Consider the following 21,876-nt stretch of genomic DNA (forward strand, 5'->3'; position numbering starts at 1 on the left):
CAAACCACTAAGCGCTTGGTACCTGAAAATAGCTGCACTCCTAAGATGGCAATCAAACTTGACACTGAAAGGGAACATGGATGCCTTCCTGGTTTCATTGGCTCTTTAAAAGCTTTTTTGGCCTCTGTTGATCTTTAAATGCCTGCAGTCAGAGGTGTGCTTTCTGATAATGTCTGAGTTTAAAAAGAAGCCTCAGTGTAGCTCAAGGCAATACCACCAGATTAGGAATACACTGCAAGGCTTTTCAGCTATCTGCTCTTAAAATACACTTCATTTCAGTCATCCATAATTGATACTATAAATGCCATGTAGCCATAATGGCGTACACAGCTAGGTCGACGTTGCTTCGGAGGGCCAGGGATGCTGAGAGGCTGTGAAGGACCCTTCTGTGTGCTAACACTGAAGGTGCTGCAGCTACGAGGGAGCAGAAACATTTTTGGAAAGGTTGGCAACCTGCAACACACAGCTGGATGGAAACCCCTGTGATCCATTATTCAGAATGCAGCACTGGAAAGCAGGACTAGGGGAAACCCTCTAATAGATTCACTGACCAAGACTCATACAAATAACTGATCAATATGCCAACATTCGTAAGGACCCAAGAGCAGCCCGGCTGCATCAGATCAAAGACCCGCCTGGTCCAACATGCTGTTCTCAGAGCGCCCAGCCAGGTGCCCACAGGTAGGACATGAGCTCAACAGCGCTTTCACCCTCAAGATCTCCAGCAACTGGCATTCAGAGGTATACGGAATGCAAAGTATGACTAGTAGCCTCAACCACGATGATTTGACACTGTACTTAAGTCTATACTAGAAGTCTATAAATATAATCCATTTTCAAGGCTGTGATGGCTTTCACCAGAAGAACCCCTTAGCACTGCTGGACTGTAAATGGGGATGAAGGACCTTTAGAAATGAGTGTTCTACATCGGGGGGGAATCACTGTACCCAAGTCCTTTGAAGGAAGAATTATAAGAATTAAAGTGATTTAAAAGGGAGGGGAGGATTTCTTTGTACATGCATTCAAGGAGAGGGAGAAATGGAAGCTGTGTACCAGCCAAGGCCAACACTGTAAACAACAGGAAGTGATAAACAGTACGACTCTTCCATTGCATCTCCTAATGTAAGGGATTGGGGCATTTAGAGACAAGAAATTGTCCTCATTTGATTCTGGACTAGGCAACTTCTCCTGTATGAGAAACACAAGTCTTATTAGACTCGGAGAATAGAATTATAGAAATGTAAGTTGGAAGGGATTCTCAGGGTCTTCTAGTCCAACCCTCTGCAATGCAGGAATCTCACTTAGATCATACATGACCGATATCCATCTTGTTCATTTTTGTCTTTTTAGGTAATGATTGTGTTTCTACAAGTTGAAAGCATCTATGCTCAAGTCATGGGCTTTGCAAACAAGCACAGAATATTCTGAGTACCATATGTTCAGGTACAGGCATGCAAAGTTATATGTTTATACTCAGGGGAATCTGAAATTTGGGAAATGAATAGTAAATTCTCTTGCAAGCCTGGAGATATAAATTTTATCCTTTTGCTGCTAGCCACAAAAGATGAACACACTTCAGTATGTTTTGAGAGAGGCAGTTTCATCCACTTCATTATGATGGATATTTAGCAGTTTCATCGGCGATACTTTGCACTTCCACCACAGGGCACCACTCAGTGCAACTTCATGACTTTGTTTTTAAGAGAACACAGCTGGAAGCTTATGGCTAACAGCATTTGTGATTCATTTTTTAAAGTTTCCACTGCTCCTACTGAATTCTGCCTGCTGGGACTCAATTCTCTCAGTAAAGTTATTCTTTGTTCAGAGCATTATTACTGGAAGAGACGATAGCTTTATTAGGTTTATAGTGCTCCAATTCCAGCACCACCTAACATCACTAGTGGGTTTGTCTGGTGGTGTTTTTTTAAAAAAGAAGATATTATTAAGTAGCATTTTTCCCTTTAGCTGCCTTATACCAACTGGTCCATCTACCTAACACCATATTAAGTCTTTGCCCATCTAGAAATCCAAAAGACGGATCCTATGTTTTGCATGCAGAGCATGTGCCCCTCCCCCACTTCCCCCACTGAGCTTTCGGCAACTGGGCACGTGCAACACTTGGAATAATCTAATGATAGGATTAATCTTGTGACCACATAACGAAGTGCCCTGATTAATTAGACAGCTTTAATTTTTAAAGTACTTATAAAAATTTAAGATGCTTGACATCAGCAAAGAGGGATTCCCCTTCTCACACACACGTTTTTTGACCAATATTTTGACCAATATCTTATCTGCTCTTTTTCATAACACATTTTTAATTCACTACCCTAGTGATTAATAGCTTTGTCTGCACTAACTTAGCTTATTAATTAATTAATTAGATTTTTTTTACCATTTACCATAAGGTAAGCTTTTTTGGTGTTACTTCTATTTCTAGCTTATTTAAGATAAGTGTTTTTGCATTATTTCTATCCTGTAAAGTAACTTTTTTTGCATTATTTCAATCTATGATCAAGGATGATTAAACATTTTTAATGCAAGTGCATTCATCTTAGTTAAACCCAATTTAACTTTGCCAGCATATGACAAAACAAACAGGCTGCCTTTTATTAAGCAAAGAGTCGTCACTGATGGATCAGCTTCAGATAAAAGACAGTCTAATGTCATTATTGCCTCCTCACTTTGGCTGCCTTATTGCAACTTCATTTAATAAGCTAACTAGCTATCTCTGGGGACAGCATAACAAACACACGCTCCGAGGTTCCAAGGGCTTTCTACAAAGCATTAATTGTTTTAATGGAAGATGAGACAATGCTATAGGGCTGCAGGAATTAACACAAGGGAAAAAGTGGGAGAGAAACGGGGCACCACCAGAATGAATCTGCTACCCCCAAGATCACAACTAACTCCATTAAAAAAACGAAGTAGTTGGTTAGGAATGCTTAAAACATGTTACAATCCCTTTTCTTCCCCTGTCCAAAAATGGTCTTCAGGATGTGTGCCTGAATAGGGAAACAACTGCATGCTTGCAAAGGTTAAAAGAAATGTGTATTTCTAATAATGTATTAAGAAAAAGATTAATGGATTGAAAAGGAAATACTATGAGTTAACATTGTGATCTTGGCATGCCATGAAGACTGGGGCTTTTTTCTCCAAGTTTTAAAAGGATTTTTACAGGAGCAAACTCAACAGAAAAAAGGTTGATACTGGTATGACTGCCATATACTGTTAAAGACTTTCTTTGGCATCTGCAGAACATTCTGCTAGCAATATGCGAATAGGTAACATTTTACAAAGATGTGAATACTCCATCCAAATGCTAAAGTTTTAGCATTCCCATTCTTCATTAGTCAAAACCTTCACAAGTCATTTCCAACACAATTAACAGTCTGAAAATGAAAACCAACTCTACTCAGATGTGCAAAGAACATCCCTGCCTGGTTGCCAGAATGAGATTCTTCATACCTAGCAGAAAAGACTGGGCATCTTCTTTATATTTAAGTATTTTTGACATAATTCCTATGAACACCCCAAAAAGCCCCATTTTGGTCATTCTGTAACTGGAGAAATGAAATTTAAGTAATTTGCCACCACCACCACCTGCTCTGACCACAAACACACCTCCAGATCGGATGCTGTCACTCCCCATCTCCCCGCTGCTCTTGTCCCACTGCCTATGTCACTAGGCACCTACGCATGGGTGTACCATTCAAATAAGGCACTTTGGATGATGGCTAGGAAGATGCAGGAAGGCCCAACATAGCTATGAGGCTGTGAATTGGGTCTGAGTTTTACACAGCTGCTCTGGCTCCCAGCACGTTAGAGGGAGGACGTGATCTGGCTGGTGGGCCAGATCCTCCCCTCCCCACCCCCACGGACCAACTTTGACAGGCAGAGTTGCCCAATTGTCAATCACCTGTGTAGGTAAAAATAAACATGTGGGTTAAGAACTAACTGCAAACTGTCTGTAATCATTGAAAAGTTATCTGGATACTGCACTGTTTAAGAGTTAAGTACAGCTTGCATCGCTGATGTCTGTAGCACACAGAACATGATCCTGTGGCTTTGAGGACTTCCAGCATTGCACAAAGTCCCAGGTAAATACACCAGTGAAATTTTCAGCTGCTCTCCAAGGAGCTTTAACTTATGGACTGCTCCATAAAAATATCATTATGAAGGGAGGGGAGGAGAAATCAGCAAAAGTCTAACGTTTCTCTTGGAATTTTGCGGCCCTTCATGGTCAAGTAGCCCACGCTGAATGTTTCCATTGTTCCTTATGGGTGGGGGAGATATAATTAGCTTTAGAGGGAATATCCTGTTTCTCATGAATTAGGTAATTCAGCTCACTAAAAGCCCATTGTTCAAGGCAGAATTGAAGGTCTCTAAACCTGCAGGATTTTGAGGAGACCTGAAGGCAGGTTTTGCACAGGAAATGATTGCCCAGCCTGGTTTATGCCTCTGCCTCTCTAGGCACACTGATGAAGGCTTCAGAGTTTTCTGATGCTGTGACCCACGCCTGAACGGCCAAATGCAACTGGTGGTTCCGTGTCAGGCCATTTCCATCAGGCAAAAGGCAGTTTCCCTTGCAGAGCTACCATTCCTAGCACCTTTAACAAACTACAGTTCCCAGGATTCTTTGGTGGGAAGTTACATGCTGCCATTGTGTGATGGATGGGGTTTAAAAAGCATGGTGTGGATCTGCCCACAGACTGCAACATCAGCATGTCACAGTGAAAGAGAAATGCAACATAGATGTCCAGGGAAAAATTCCAGAAGCTTGGCAATTATTGGTAGTGAAATTCGTGTGGGGATATGCGGCAAGCACGGAACTAAAATCTGATATTGCCCTCTGTGCATAAAGATTCATTATATTTACCAGGATTTCTTGAGATGAACAAAACAAATCTAGGGTAATACTCCACACTACCTCTCTAGTCCCAAGTTGTCTCGGACGGTTAGTGCCCTAGGAAGGAGTTTGGTGTAAAAATCAGGAAATAAATATTTCAATGAATTAAAAATAAAATAGTTCATACTATATTCTGATGTTTCTTTGTGTAGTTGACATAAAACCCACGAGAGGCCCCATTTCTATTTCATTCTAAGACAGTTATTTTAGCTGATTGATGCTGTCTCAATATATTCAACTATGCTAAAAGCACAATATTTATACTTCCAAAAAAGATCAAATTCAAATGTAGAATAGGAGAGAAGCTATGGAATCTGTGTCTAGTGTATGAAAACTTTCACAAAGCACGAATACACTAGATATATGCACAATACCATTAGGAACTTCAGAAGACATACTGTCCGTATTACATCAAAGAAAAACTCCCTTTTGTTACATGCTGCATTCTGCTTTTCCATCTCTAAAAGGCACACATTTGAAAATTAAGTCCAATTGATTTTAGTCAGACTTGCTTCCAAGCGGGCTGTGAATCTTCTGCACGCTTAAGTGTACTAATGTAATGTACCAACATTCAAGAATGATTTATCTGGCTATGTTTTATGCATGACCAAGCCTTTGAACACTATGTGCTTGTGGCAACCTGAAAACAAAGTCTAGAAAGTATAAAAGTTTAAGGCTGACTCTCAGAAGCACAATAAATTCAGCAGACCTACTTAGAATTGTGAACCACTCTCGTCCATTCCTAATGTAACCCTCGAGGAAAACATGCATAAATTATAAAGTATCCTCATGAGGAAGGTACTAAGAAATCTTATTAAAAAGGGGTAAATGGATTAAGGAGGCTAGATGCAAACCCAGTTTGGAAAGTGGCATGCCTGCAGTAAATGGGATTTGATCATACAGCACAACAAAACTGACCATGAATTTGTTTGTGCCAGAAATACTTATAGGACCAGGAGGGGCTCCATCCCATCCACGTTCACCTCCCTGCTGCTGCTGCTGCCAACTAGTGCAACAGCTTACTGGTAGGCTGAGAAATCTTCCAACCGCCCTTTGTCATGGGAGGGGTGTGTGCAGGCAGCAAAACAAATAGGAATTATTTATTGCACAAAATTCACAAAATTAATCACTTCCTGCAGACTTTTCAATTTTGAAATGTTCACTTATATTGGGGTGGGGAACCTGAGACCTTCCACAGGTTGCTGGACTCTAGCTCCCATCTCCTCTGACCTCTGGCAATCCTGGCTGCGACTGATGGGAGTTGTGAGTCCAGCAGCATCTAGTAAGTCACAGGTTTCCCATCCCTGACGTACATACTGTAACAAAGGTGGCAAGTTTTCTTTGCTCCAGGAAAAGCAAAGTCTTACTCTTAAAAGCCACAGGGCCAAATACAAACAAAGCCAGAAAACGCCTATTGATTTGGCATGGATATTTTGTCATGGACTCCAAAAAAAATGGGGGCCATTTTGCTATCATGAGGGAGAGAGAAAGTCTTTGCTGAGAATCTTCCTTTACTGAAACAAATGTTTGCGAAAAGTGGCTGATCTTGACCACACGCTTTAGCACAAAAGTAGCCAACGTGGCGCCCTTCGGACTACAACCCCCATCAGCCCTGACCTGTAACTGATGGGGGTTAGAGTCCAAGAACTTCCAGTGGGCACCATGTTGGGCAGCTGGCCTGCTCTAGCACTAAGGCCACACTTTCCAACATTTTACTATACTGCCATTTCACTCAGTTGAATTTCGTTCTCAACGCCAGTCAATTAAAAAAATACCCCCTGGAAATAAAAATAAAATGTGAGGTTTTGGGTCATGACCAGGTTGCACCCACTTCTTTAACTCTTGCAGCTCTCGAATAAAATGCTAATTTTATGTGAACCACCCAGAGAACATAACGCTATTGGGCAGCAATATAGGTATAGCAAAATACCTATTTTTACCAAAAGGTAAAAATAAATGAAGTGTTATAGGAGAGGGGCCCCAAGGAACCTTCCGGGGAGATATATGTCAGGCTGTCCAAAGAAGACAGCACACCTATGGGTGCTTTAACAAGGTAACTGTAATCTTTCCTGGGGGAACACTTCCCCTGCTCACCAGGAGAAGCTCATGGTATGAGTTCCAGCCCAAAATTTCAGAGAGACTTATCTGGAAACAAAACTGCTGAGAGAGCAAACCCAGTTCCCAATTCCCACCTGGCATACTGCATCCAGTTCTGGGCGCCACAGTTTAAGGATATTGGGAAGCTGGAAGGTGTGCAGAGGAGGGAGACCAAGATGACCAGGGGTCATCTGGAAACAGAGCCTTATGAGGAATGGAGTTGGGTCTGTCTAGTCTGGAGAACAGAAGATTGAGAGGTGATATGATGGCCATCTTCAAATGCTTGAAGGGCTCCCACACGGAAGACAGAGCAAGCTTGTTTTCTGCTGCTCCAGAGGGTGGGACCCAAACCAATGGATTCAAGATCCAAGAAGGGAGATTCTAACTAAACATTAGGAAGAACTTTCTGACATTAAGTTGTGTTCAACAGTGGAATGGGCTACTTCTGGCGGTTCCCTCATTGCAAGAAGCGAAGTTGCGTGGAACCAGGCAGAAGGCCTTCTCAGCAGTTGTGCCCACCCTGTGGAACACCCTCCCATCAGGTGTCGGAGAGGTAAATAATCATATGACTTTTCACAGACACCTGAAGGCAGCCCTGTTTGAGGTAGCTTTTAATGTTTGATGTTTTGGTGTGTTCCTTTATACTTTGTTGGAAGCTGCCCAGAGTGGCTGAGGCAACCCAGTCAGATGGGTGGGCTACAAGAAATTTATTATTATTATTATTAATCCTCAGAATGTAGTGGAATCCCCTGCATTGGAGGTTTCTAAACAGAAGTTGGATGGCCGTATGTCAAGGATTATTTAGCTGTGCTTCCTGCATTGCAGGGGATAGGACTAGATGACCCTGGGGACACCTTCCAAGTCTACAGTTCTAGGGTGCTATGAATTTCCTGGCAGCTTCATCTTGGCAAACCACAACTGCTTGGCAAACCACAACCCCCCGGACCCTGAAGATTCTACACAAGTCCCACTAAAATGAACAAAGACTGCATAGCACCAGTGCTCAGTTGGACCGTGTTCGGTGGCATTAAGCAGCCGGCTCTACTACTCACCCCGAGGCGGCCGCAATTCTGAGATGTTTTCAGTTGCCTCGTCGTCGGAATCCCCTCCAGCCGCCACAACTTTGTATCGGTTGCTGCTCTGCTTGTTCAGCATGTGTGGGACCTGCAATGCAGCCTCCCTCTCAGCAGCAAGGTCCAGATCTTGCTGAGCCAGGTGAGCCCGCAGCTGCCTAATTTCAAACTGAGGCCAAAGGGAGGAAGGAACGAGGAAGACAAAAAATGAGGAAGGGTGGATACAGAGGCATATTGCACTTGGGGAAAAAACACTTTCTGAATTATTAGTGCTTGGGCAATGTTCACAGAGAGGCATTCAAAAACCCACTGTTTGCAATTCATAAAAATAATAATCTGTGTAACAGCAGTTATATAAACTTGATTTATGCACCTTTCAAATGCTATCGGCTTTGAGCTTGACATCTGTGTGTGGCAGAGTACTGTCAAGTGGAGAGCCCAGGGTGTTCGGTTTCACTGCGGCAAACACAGCAACTGGTAACGTGCAATGTTAAGAACATAAGCTTTTGCGGACTTTGAAGTCCATTTCATCAGATGCATGAATGATACCCTCAGTCGGAAGATGTATATTTACAACTACATGTGTGCATGCGTACCCAAGCACATGCACACACATGTACAGAGGCGGGAAACTGAATACTGGGACCAAAAAGCCATACAATGCAAGAGGAACAATGTGAAACTGCAGGTGTCCACAGAATGATGGCTGAATTTCTAGGTACTATCATTCAAAAGAAAAAGGAACATTTTTTTACAGCTGCATTACCTGTAGACAAAATCTAACAGCAATATGTTACGAACCAAAAGCCATCACCTTCACATTAGATTACTGCAATGTGTTATACGTTGGGCTGCCTCTGAAGACAGTTCGGAAACTTCAGCTAGTGCAGAATTCAGCGGCCAGGTTGCTCACTAGGGCAAGATGGTTTGAGCCTATTACACCAATCCTGGCGACTGCATACTGCCTCATACCCAAAGATCTCAGGGCGGTTCACAACATAAATTTACTATATAAAAACCACAAAATACATAATAAAATTAAGAACAAAACTAAACCAATAATCTCACTGTTGTGAACCAACCTGAGATCTGTGGATCGAGGGCAGAATACAAATTCAAACAAACACTTTGTGTGGTTTGAAAGCTGTAATCTGATGTGCCATGCATGCACAGCAAATTTGAGATTGGATAAACTTTCAAGTTTGAACGTGTATTCCAAAATCAAGCCTGCCACAGCTGCCTGAAAACATTCATTTGATTTTAAATTTGTTAAATTTAAAGCATTATTTAATCCCAATTCAGGACAGAGCAAGATGGGACATTTGAAAAAATAAAACTATTTAATGTGTCAAAAGGCAAATGAAACATTTACGCTCACCTAGTCTATGTCCTCCAGGAAGAAGGGTTTTCCTTACTTCCAACATTTATAACAGATTATGCTGACTTTTTTTTTTTAAAAAGGCGCTTTGGGGCTTGGAATCCTATGCCCTTTAAGCTCTATTAAACTTAATTACACTCAGAAATTCACTGCTAAGTGTATTTTTACCCCATTTACCCTCCAAGGAGTTCAGGGCGGTATACTGTTCCCACCAAACCATTTTCTCTTCACCATGACCCTCCAAAGTAAGTTGTCCAAAGCTTCAGGGTTGACAGGGGTCTCCTCATTCTAAGCCCAGCACTTCAGCCATTACACTGCAGAGGCTGCTCCCATTCCAATGCAATTTCCCAAGGTGACCCTCCCCTAAGGAAAGTGAGACAGCTGCCTTATGTGATGGATCTGTGGCACTATCAAGAGGCAGAGCAGGACGGAGCTATGTAAATGGAAAATTCTCCTGTGCTAGGCACATTCAAGTACAGTCAAACCTCTTCTTACGTCCACCTCCGCTCGTGTCCATTTCACCCAACATCCGTGGCAAACCCAGTAGTAACGGCGGATTTGCTGCCGTTTGTGCATGCGCAGGAACGGGGAATTGCCGCCCACGCCTGCGCACAACGGCGCCTCTCCCCGCGACCCATTTCGACTTCCGAACGGCCTCCAGAAGAGACTGTGGTCGTGAGTAGAGGTTCTACTGTACGTGTATAGACATGGGGACTGTTCAAGTGAGCTGCTCAGTAGCAGATGCTGCCGACTCCTGGATTTTCCACCTCAGGCACAGGAATATCCCATGTCTGTTTAGACAGGTTTAAAACCAGTCAACAAGTTACAGTGGCTGAGCGGGGTCTGCTCCATGTTGTCAACACACTTGTGCACACACTTACACACACTTGATCCTGGTTTCTTTGAAACCAGGTTTTACCAAGCCATGCCCTCCGAGTTCTTCCAGAAAACAATGATTTGCTTTTTGCTTTTGCAAATCCAGACCTCTGACACAGTGAACTAGATGTGCAATTCTGACAGGTGCTAGAGACACTGGCATGTCAGAGACAAGCCGTATAAAAAATAGTGAGCTGATTAACACATATAAACAAACATAGTGCTTTTGCTGCCCTCTTATGACCAACAGACAAAAATGCAACCAAGCTTGCTTTACTTTTCATTTTTTTTAATATGCAGTGTGTATATTTGCATTGCTTTTGGCCCTTGCTAAACACTTTTATATTTAAGCAAGCCTATCCAGACACATATTTTTAATATGCAATTTTATCTTACAATGTATATTTTAATAACTGCTGGTTTTACTTATATTTTGCTGAATTTTAAGATAACTTGCTGTTTTACTAGTATTTTTAAAAGAGCATTTTATATTCTACGATTCCAAGCACAATTCAAAGTGTTGGTGCTGACCTTTAAAGCCGTAAACGGCCTCGGCCCAGTATACCTGAAGGAGCGTCTCCACCCCCATCGTTCTGCCCGGACGCTGAGGTCCAGCCCCGAGGGCCTTCTGGAGGTTCCCTCATTGCGAGAAGCAAAGCTACAGGGAACCAGGCAGAGGGCCTTCTCGGTAGTGGCACCCGCCCTGTGGAACACCCTTCCAGCAGATGTCAAAGAGATAAACAACTACCAGACTTTTAGAAGACATCTGAAGACATTCCCTGTTTAGGGAAACTTTTAATGTTTGACAGACTATTGTATTTTAATATTTTGTTGGCAGCCGCCCAGAGTGGCTGGGGAAACCAGCCTGATGGGCGAGGTATAAATAAATAATAATAATAATAATAATAATAATAATTTGCTTTTCCTACAGGTTATGGATGATTAAGTAGTTTATAAATCCAGTTAAATTAAATAAATAAGAAAACACACACAACCCCCAAAGCTTTTTCTGAAGCAGCTTTCAGTCCCTCTCAGACAAGGAACTAAATACACTATAATAAATCCCCCTCAGCAGTGCGTTGCATTAAGTAATTATTTATAAACACCCATAAAAGGACAGGGACGAGTATGGGACCCAAGGGAACACCAGCCTTTTATGGCTAGACATATAAAAAGGGCCACCCCATCTTGTCTAGTGCTTTACTGAATATATAGAGGACTGGAACTCTCTGTGAATCATACAGTTCTCTTAAATAGCCAGTAGCAGAGGATGTCTGGCGCAGCCTTGGAGAGATCAATGAAAGCTTTAAAGCTGAAGCTTGCTCTTCTCTAATGCAACAGTCATCATTTTGCTCTTTGGATGGAATGCCTGAATGCTCATCTGCCACTGGGACACCATCCAATGTTTACTTCCATTAATTTGGGCCTTTGTTGCTAACATTATTTCTTTAAAAAACAAACAAACACCACACAAACCAAGAGACAGTTGCGAACTAGACTAGAATAAAAGGCAGGGTGATTTGGGCTGCCTTCCAACAAACAGGCAAATGATTGGTTGTTAGGAATAAATTAACATTATTGCAAGTAGAAGCAGAAGAAGGGGAAGAAGAATCAAAAGAAGCAGAACAAAAATGCTGCCAGTGGGAAATGTATAGTCATTAGAACCAAAATCTGTTTCACAAATTATCTACCATGTTGAAAGGGAACAAGAATTCTTCAACTTCCAGTGTTATGGTTTGATTTTTAAAAAGGATAAAACCACAAAGCTACCTGAATTAACTGAAGGGGAGAGGAAGGGTGGTCATTAATAATCTACACAGCTCTGCTAACTTTGAACGCTTTGCAATCACCTTTTATTGTTCACCCTCATCCTATCTGTATGAGGCAGCATTTCAATGGCATAGATGCCTCACACTCTTATCCTTCAGATCCCTCCGCAAAACCTCATAGGAACGCAGGAGACACTGCATTGCACTGACCCAGACGACTGCTTCAGCCAATTCAGTATTGCTTCAATGGACTAGCAGAGGTTATTCTGGGTCCTCTGCAGTCTGGAGTACTTGGAGATAGCAGCTATCCCACCTGAGATCTCAGGTATGGAAAACATGTGCTGAATCCTCTGGCCCAACCCCCATAGTATGGATAGTGGAACCTGTAGTCTTTTGGATGCTGCTGGACTACAACTCCCATCATCTCTAACCCTTGGCCACGTTAGTTGGAGAAAGTTGGAGTCTAGCATAATCTGAAGTGTTGCGAGCCACTTCTGGGTGAAAAATGTTGTGGCAAAGTAGCATACAAATTAAAATCCGTAATAGACACACATTTATAAAATGAAAATATAGTTTTGCCTTACTCCCTGCTCTTGGCAGATTTGGGTTAGTCTTTCCAGCTGCTCATCTTGAATGACCTTTGCCTTCTCATACTGTTGAATCACCATCTCCATTTCCACCTTAACTGGTAATACGTAGGCTAGAAACCACAACAAAGGGATCTCTGAGTTTATTTGAAAAGATGGTCATGCATCTAATAAATGCAACTACTATTCAACAGCAGTTAAGTTTCTGAAACGGTCAATTTTATGTCTTATTAGTTTCAGTTGGAGAACTCCAATAATGGGCTTGATTTGCTTTGCTTTAAATCAACTGGACATTAAAGATCACAACTATGGTTGCATAATATTCATATAGTATTCTGCAACCCTGCACTTATTTACCTAGTAGTAATCCTGTTTCACTCAGCAGGGTTTACTTTTGAGAACACAGATGCAAGATTTCACAGTTAAGTACAATTCCCACACTTCCCTAGTCCCTCCCCTGCATATTTCCCCAAAATTCTCTATCCCAATTTCGAAACATACACACGAACACATTTTATTTTCACACTCTGAAAAAATCAACACAATGTTCCTGCTGCCTAAATTAGGGATTATTTTAGTGCAGAGTTCCCACTCTACCCACAGCTACTAGGAAACTGGTAAACAATATAAAAAAAGTTGCCATAGGAACACTGGTAATTTCCCCATCTTATCAATGAGGGTTATCCAGCTAAAATCTGGCTTTCTACTTGAAAAGAGGTACTGACTATTTTAAAAAGTAATTCCTACACCTCCACAAATCTTTACAAAAGTTATCGATAACTTGCCATCAATAATTCTCTTCACTCTCCAAATTCTCAGTGTGATAATAAGGCTAATAGCATCCCAAGGACTGCTTGGTCCATTCGCCACTGTAGAAGCCACCATTGGAGCCAAGGATAAGATGATCACAGCACCATCAAATACCTAATAGGAAAAGGATTTCACAAGGATTTTACTCACTCCTTTTTTGAATGCAAATATCAAAATGCACTCAACAAAGCAAACATCAAGTCCAAGTCAAACCATTCCTCCTTCTGGCTTCTTTCTTTTCTACTGATGTCATGGATATTATTACTGTCTCATTTTTAACTGGGGATAAACGTTTGGATGCATCAGATAAGCTTTCTGTCAAACATCTGCAGTAGCACCTGAATCTCAGTAAGATACTAATAGAGGATCAGCTAAATGAGTTTTATTGTATTAGTAAGACTTAACAGTTTCCTCCCTGAAATGGGCCATTGCACTGGAGAACTATGTAGCAATGCATCATACTGTGGTACTTAGAATGGTTTGCATGTCTTGGTGGCATTCAGCACTTGTCCCAAGCCATTCAGAGGGTTATTGATTCAAGGTCAAGTCATGCTCAGTTTCTGGGGCCAAAGCAGCTCTCCACCCATTAAACCAAGGCACCCCACATGAGCCATGTTTGCACATAGTGCGGCTCTCCTTGTTCCACAGCTGGGAGGAGCAATCCAGAAGCTTTCACTACCACTTTATTTCACTGTAGCTTGTCATGTTGTTTGGACAGACGGTGAGTTTTAAAGAAGCCAATTTCAACCCATAATTACTGAAACTAGGCTGTTTGAATCAGGACTATGGCCCCTCCAGCTGTTGCTGGACTGCAACCCCTTCTCCTTGACCATGCTGGCTGGGGATGACGGGGGTTGAGAGTTCAACAACATCTACATGCTCCCCACTCCTGATTTAAACTAGCCGGAGTTAAGATCTCCAGATCCAGATGAAAGCAAACTACGGTTTATCAAAATCACACTATGGCTTAGTAAGATGAGCAAATGCAGCCACTAATTACCAGTGTATGAACTATACTCATTAAAATTAATAATAAACTGTACAAATATCAGGTCAGCATCTAGGGCATTTGAAATTAAGCTCGACTGAGAGAGGAGGAGACTAGAATAAAGAAGAAACAATCCTAGTTAGTTAGTTAGTTAGTTAGTGACAGAGGACTTTCTTAGTGGGCTACAGAATCTAGTCCTATTGTGGCAATCCCTAGAGTTGAGGAGGGACCAAGGGCTCTCCAGCTGAAAGGATCAGGTGGCAAATGAGATGACCCAAGACTCTGGAGATCCACTCCAGGGCTGGATGGACAAATCACAGGACTTGAGACAAGGCAGCGTCATACATGGAAGAGAACTTTAGCATTCCTTGCTACCAATAAGTCTCCAAAAGTACTACAATAAGGTTAAGTACAACTAATCATTTTCCAGTGTTCTTTAATTGCTAATTAAGGAAGCTAAAAATATTCCTCTTTACCCAGATAGCTGAAAGATATTGTTCTTGGCAAACCTGATATATCACTGGTTGGGAGAATGTTTTTAACTGTTTTTAGAAGCCTTTTAAACTGTTTTTAGTGCTGATGTATTTGCCTCCCTGGGCTTCTTCGAGAGGAAAGGCAGATTATATGTTGAGTAAAATAATGAAAACAATAACACAGCACAGTGTGTTGCAAAGGATGGAGGTGCTATTAAATATAAAAACAGAGGTTTTGCTTACCTCTATTTTATTTTCAATGTAGTCCCATATACCAAGAACCACTATTCTCAAAACAGTCTAATAAAAAGATATGTGGGAAGAGGGAAGACAGAGAAAATCATAAATCATTAGCATTGTTAATCATTAATAACTTTTTGTAACAAAATGGAGAAAATCAGTCCTGTGGAGCAGAAAGGTTTTTTAAAAAATTTCAAATGCTTAACTTTTCTGTGGAAAGTGTTGTGTTTTATAAGTTCATTGTAACATTGTAAGTGTATCAGGTAAATGTAGGTTTCCCTGCTGACCCTAAAATGTGAAAAAGTTGCAAGTTACGTCAAAATATTCTCCATTCTGGGAGAAAGTAGAAACAGGGATGGAATCAACACTGTTGACAGAAAGAGGCAGCAGGTGTAAGAAAAAGTGTAAAATTAAGAATCATGCCCACTTGTAGCATAATTATTGATATACTGTAAGAGCATGAAGGTGAGCAGTGCTTCACAAAGCACATGTGGACAAGGCCCGGAGAATCCAAAGCACAACATGGAAGACAATGGAGGAAAGGAATGCGGAACATGGGGAGGGGGGTCAATTCATATTCTTTCCACATTTCTCCTTCTCGGTTCTACCTTCCTCTATGTAAAATAGGAGGGGGAGGAAGCACGCCAGCCAGCTCCCTGTGTGCTAGTAGTGCTATTTTACTTGCAAGGATTTCTTTTTAACATGAAAGAGAGCATTTACAAGTGGCACCCCCATCTACAGTCCAAATCAGTACAGTTCGTTCTACCACTCCATAACTTTACAAACTCTCCAGAGTTCACTCATTAAGTGACCTGTGGATCACTTAATAATATGTTCTACGGATGTTATCAGTTGTTATTAGTTGTGGTGCATGTACAGGAATACACGTTTTCTTGATCTTTTGGGGGGTCTCCAGGGAAATGAAGAAGAAGAAGAAAAAGAAGAAGAAGCTGTTTATCATGTCATTCTGCTGAATGTATAGATCAGACCTTGCTCTTATGCCACATGAACTAGAAATTTGATGAACATTTCATGACATCAGAACATCTCAAATCACCACAACAGCTTTCTAAAACAACAGACTGAGGGTGCTTGATGCCAAGTGCCTGAAGGCTGGTTCTGCTTTAGTAATAACGGATCAAACAATGTCTCTAAAAATAGCAGATGTACAGTTTCTTCATGTGTTATGCTGGTTATGCCTCTTTTGCTACCTGTGAATTTCCTTTAGCCATTGCTTAGGCAAATGCATCTGTGGTATTAGCCTACCCTCACAGGGTGGTTGGGAGGATTAAGTGAGGAATGGGGGGCCCATACAGCCCCCCTTGCGCTCCTTGGGATATAAATGTCATGAATAAATAATAGTGGAAGGGTAGAGTATAACGTTTTTCCAAACCCTGAACAGACACAGGACAACAGGGATATTCCCCTTTCTCCTCTCATCTCCTATGTGAAAAAAAGGCTACAGGTAGCTGAACTGATGTGAGAAAATGATTTTGCTGTTGGTAATATTTTCTTTATACAATAGACAGGATTATCAAGCATCTTTCATGCGAAACACTTCACAGATGGCTGGCCTCCTCGTAGTACATATCTGCTGCTGAAAGAAGAGCATCAAGTACTAGAGCTGAAGAAAATTGGGGGGGGGGGAACGATTCACTGGGATTGCTGTTTCAATCCGTCATGCAACAGTCAGTGAAAGAAGCAAGTGAATTTGAACAATATCAGGATTTAGCACACATTCCCTTCACGCAAAAATGCCAGTGATAGAAGACAGTTGCAGTTGCTTTTGTCTGGTCACCCCAACCCAGATATTTTATTGATTTACAATAGTTTTAATATTCAAAACCACATTTTGATTGAGCAAATATAGAACTTTCTCTGCAGTATTCAATAAAAAGTGATCTTCTCTACCTAATGTTAAATGTAAGCCTTCTGGACAGGGGCCATTCTGCAGAACCAGCATGGAGTAGTGGTTAGAGGGATCACGGAGGACAGGGAAAATCCAGGTTCAAATCCCCATAAACTTGCTGGGCTGACCTTGGGTCACTCGCTCTATCTCTCACTCTAGCCAACCCCATGGGTAGGTTGTAGAGATAAAATGAAGAGGGGGAAGGGGAAGAAGAAGGAGGAGGAGGAGGAGGAGGAGGAGGAGGAGGAGGAGGAGGAGGAGGAGAGTTTGGATTTGATATCCCGCTTTATCACTACCCTAAGGGGTCTCAAAGCGGCTGACATTCTCCTTTCCCTTCCTCCCCCACAACAAACACTCTGTGAGGTGAGTGGGGCTGAGAGACTTCAGAGAAGAGTGACTGGCCCAAGGTCACCCAGCAGCTGCATGTGGAGGAGCGGGGAAGCGAACCCGGTTCCCCAGATTACGAGTCCACTGCTCTTAACCACTACGCAACGCTGCCCTGAGCTCCTTGGAGGAAGAGGAGAGTAAAGGGGGGGGAGCTAATTGTAAAGTAACTTTTTAGCAAATTGGAAACTATTTACTGAATACTGCAGAGAAAATTTGATACTTCATCAAAATGTGGCTTTTTAATGTTGTAAGAGATTGGTTTACATGCTCAAATACAGACATGTTTTATATATCTATATTTTCAGTTACAATAGTGTTTTCAATTATAACTGGTTTCTCTCTTCTCTTGCTTTATCTACGTAAACTGGTATCTTTGCTGGCTTTTGCACTATTGTAAAAACAGAGGCAGGGAAAGTGTCAGGCACACTGAGACGGGGATCCTGTCAGAACTGACGCAGGGTGTTTTCAGCTGCCCCACACATTCCTCTGCCTTTTCTCCTGGCACAGAAGGGTTTCTGGTGAGTTCAGCATCAACCAAGGAGCAAATGCAAGAATTTTATGGCAGTTCTACTCAGGCACCACTCATTACATATTGAGATAATAATCCTTGAACATTATAGTAATATTAGAATCCACAGATTCTATGCTGCACCTCTGATATGTATTGTGCTTCCAACTGAACAGAAGAGAGCAGGTCTTTGCCCCAAGCAGCTTACAAAATAAATTCTGACAGCAAGGTGAGGAGTGGGGAAGAAGTTGGAGGATCACAGGAGAATAATACACCCAACCAAGCACCTGAAGTGCCAGAAGAAAGCACTTTGGTCTGCTCCAGAGGCCTGTAATTCTGGTCTTGATTGACCAAACCACCCATTTCCGACACTTCGAGTAATAATGGAAAAATAGGAAATCTCTGTCAATAATGTGGCTATTTATGACCTTCTCTGTGTAACCTATAGAGACTCGCCAGGGCATCCTCTTCAGTTCATCTGTGCAATTTGTTCCCCTCCCCCTCAGCACATTAAGGTTAACTAGGGAGATCCTGCTCTGAAACCACATGCATCTTAAGCCTCAATCAGGACAGGAGGAACCCCGTGATGTCAGTTAGGCTGAGAGGCAATTTGAACCTCAGTTTTTCCATTATCAAGATGTTCCATAGTATCTCAAAAACTTGCTGTTGTCACAGATACGAGTGGCCAAAATTGTGGCAATCTTTTTTTGGAATGATACCATAAAATTATATACCAGTGGAAAGATACTTTAATGAATACTGCAATGCAACAAAGTTCGTTCAATTATCTGTATTCTATCAAAAGTTATAGCCAAATAACCAGAAAAAGGAAGCACAACTTGCTTAGGTTGATATGCAGTAGCTTTCCTTCATTTGAATGTAGCCAATGAGCAGGAGGGTTTAGAGAGCCAATCGGGTGTCATCTTGTTTTGGCAAGGATCCAATCAGGTCACAGTAAGATTCAGCTATTGATGTTATGTACTGGAGCTGAGAGGAGGACATTTGTCAGCGTGTTATGTGATTGCTATCAAGTTGGTTGGGGTTTTGGTGTTCTTTCATTTAGTGAGCTTGTAAAATGTAATAAAATTCAAGAAATGGTGCAAAGAGTTGACTGGTCAACCAGAAAGCCATGTAAAATAGAACTATTAAGCAAACATGGCTACAGTTATGAAGAAAATAGAAGAAAAATTGGGGAAACTTAACCGAAGGTGGCATTTCTAAATTTTTGAAAAGAAATAAGGAGACTCGGTCACTACAAAATCAGACTGGTAAGGGCAGGAAAAGGTGCACAACAGCAAGTGATGTTAGAAGAATTGAGAGACTGTGCCTACGTGTCAGAAGAAAATCATCTGGGTGTATACAAGATAACATGGTACAATGTAATGTGAAGTTGAGTGTAAGGAATGTTCGGTGCAGACTGCAGGAATATGGTCTAAATGCCAGAATTCCAAGGAAAATGTCATTGTTATCTCTCAAACAAAGGTTTAAAAAATTAAACTGGGCTAAAACCCATGCTAACTGGACAGCGGAACAATGGGACAGTGTTATTTGGAGTGATGACACCAAAATCTTCTTGCTTGGTAGTGATGGCATGAAATATGTGAGAAGAATTGGAGATGATTTACATCCTACTTGCATTACAGCTACTATGAAACACCCAGTCAGTGTTATGATCTGGGGTCATATGACAGCAAAAGGTGTGGGCAGAGTTTGCGTCATTAATGGGAATGTAAATGCCCCCAAATACATATCCCAGACTTTAACCCAATAAAAAATGTATGGAGCCGACTAAAGAAACTTGTTAGTCAGAAGCAACCCAGCAATAAAACCCAATTAATAGAGGCAATAATTCAATTTTGGTTTCACATTTTTACAGATGCAAAACTAAAAACCTTGGTTCACTCCATGGGAAGGCTAAAGGTTGCCCAACTAAGTATTAACTGACATGGGGAGAATTTTTGTATATCTCATTTTTTTCTATGTATTTCATGTTTCTTCTTTTTGACTGCTGTTGTAATAAATAATCATTCATAAAACTTATTGCATTACATTCTTCATTAAATTATCTTCCCATTGATATATAATTTTATGGTTTTACTCCAAAAAAAGTGGTGTTATAAGCCATCATTGCCAAAACAAGATGACACCTGATTGGCTCTCTAAACACTCCTTTTTCTGGTTATTTGGCTATAACTTTTGATAGAATACAGATAATTGAATAAACTTTGTTGCATTACATTCTTCATTAAATTATCTTTCCATTCATGCATAATTTTATGGTACTACTCCCAAAAAAAGTGGTATGAGCCATCAAACCTCGGAAATCCACTTTCTCCAAAAGGTTTCCACAATTTTGGCCACTAGTGTAGAAACACACAAACACACCCAGGATATTCTACACCTCTTTTAACATTAATCAACTAAATCCAATAATACACTAAAGTATGGGGCAGAGTTGAGCCAGTTAAGAATCTACTTAAATCAATGGTGATCCCCTGCCAGGTGAGGGGCCCAGTTAAGACCCCTCTACTGCATGGAGCCAGCACAGCCACCCAGCCACCCCTGGCGGAAAAGGCCTAACTGGCAGAAGCCAGCAGGGATTCAGGTGTGAAGGAGGCTCACCTGCTCTAATCGTCTCCGGACAAGGTTAGAACTGCTCTGAAGTCTGAACACTTCATTTAATAATTTGAATTAAACCCTAGCAATAACAATACTGAGTCAAAATCCACAGTAACGGCAAAATGTATCAGCCCAAACTACAAAAGATATGAAGGAAAACCTTAAATAAGTCTATAGTCAACTCATCAGACCAAACACACCAAATATCAAATTGCACTGAGACTGACCAACCCTCAAACAATTCACATTAATAAGTCCTGACAACAAAACACAAACACCAGTTCCCAATTACCATAAAAAATAATGAATCTAACCCCAAATCAAAATCATTGTTATGGGAAAAGGAGGAACAGTCATTTCTTTATCCATTTTCTCCACTTTATGCATGGTATTAATACATATTTTCCTCTTAGCCTTCTACTTTTCCCACTTTAGTGTTCCTTCCAAGAAAACTGCTTTCCTATCCCTGGAGCCCAAATTTTGCTCATTCAGAACTTTTTCCAGTTGTATGGCATCCTTTTTGAACTGTACAGTGGTACCTCAGTTGAAGAACTTAATTCGTTCCGGAGGTTCGTTCTTAACCTGAAACTGTTCTTAACCTGAAGCACCACTTTAGCTAATGGGGCCTCCTGCTGCCGCCACGCCGCCAGAGCATGATTTCTGTTCTCATCCTGAAGCAAAGTTCTTAACCCGAGGTACTATTTCTGGGTTAGCGGAGTCTGTAACCTGAAGCATCTGTAACCCGAGGTACCACTGTATAGCATAATTAGAATGTGACCACACCAGAAAGCCTTTGTTCTGGGACATGGTCTACAAATTCTTATGGCTGCAACCTTCTGAATTCCCCAATGTAGAGAGAAACATAATTGGAAATATTAAGAAGAACTTAATATTCATTTATCCTCACATCTGTCCATCTTGAGGAAGCTCATCATCAAGTAGCAAACATGTTAAATAGCATTGCACAACAAAATATTAATTAAAACCCAGTCTTACCAACAGCCCCCACAAATCTGCTAAAAACAGCTTAGAGGGTTCCAAATGCCCTCTGGAATAAGACTTGCTGTCAAGAGGCTACTAGCAAGGGGGCAGATCATCCTTCTCCCGTGAAGAAGTTTCAAAACATAGATGCCACTGTGAAAAAGGGCATCCTTTGAATAACCTTCTGCCACATCTGTGATGAAGGACTCTAAAGTAGGGCCTTCAATGCAGTTATAAACAAGTAGCCAGATTTCCTGAGAGAAGGTGGTTCT

At 41.4% G+C, this 21,876-nt stretch overlaps 1 protein-coding gene across 6 annotated transcripts in view; it reads right to left on the reverse strand.

Moving 5' to 3' along the window:
- The window catches only part of TMEM266 (transmembrane protein 266), a 92,439-nt gene that overhangs the window by 10,737 nt on the left and 59,826 nt on the right, over nucleotides 1–21,876 (reverse strand). For 4 of the 6 annotated variants that reach the window (XM_053402655.1, XM_053402659.1, XM_053402658.1 and 1 more), the window contains 4 exons: nucleotides 15,204–15,260; nucleotides 13,475–13,613; nucleotides 12,687–12,802; nucleotides 8,059–8,248 (listed from right to left, as the gene is read on the reverse strand). In XM_053402655.1, the coding sequence (XP_053258630.1) occupies nucleotides 8,059–8,248; nucleotides 12,687–12,802; nucleotides 13,475–13,613; nucleotides 15,204–15,260 (502 nt within the window). The remainder of the gene's footprint in view (nucleotides 1–8,058; nucleotides 8,249–12,686; nucleotides 12,803–13,474; nucleotides 13,614–15,203; nucleotides 15,261–21,876) is intronic. The other 2 variants (XM_053402657.1, XM_053402660.1) reach the window with 2 other exon arrangements.

The sequence above is a fragment of the Podarcis raffonei genome, chromosome 9 (genome assembly GCF_027172205.1).
Source record: "Podarcis raffonei isolate rPodRaf1 chromosome 9, rPodRaf1.pri, whole genome shotgun sequence".
In the NCBI taxonomy this organism is placed as follows: domain Eukaryota; kingdom Metazoa; phylum Chordata; class Lepidosauria; order Squamata; family Lacertidae; genus Podarcis; species Podarcis raffonei.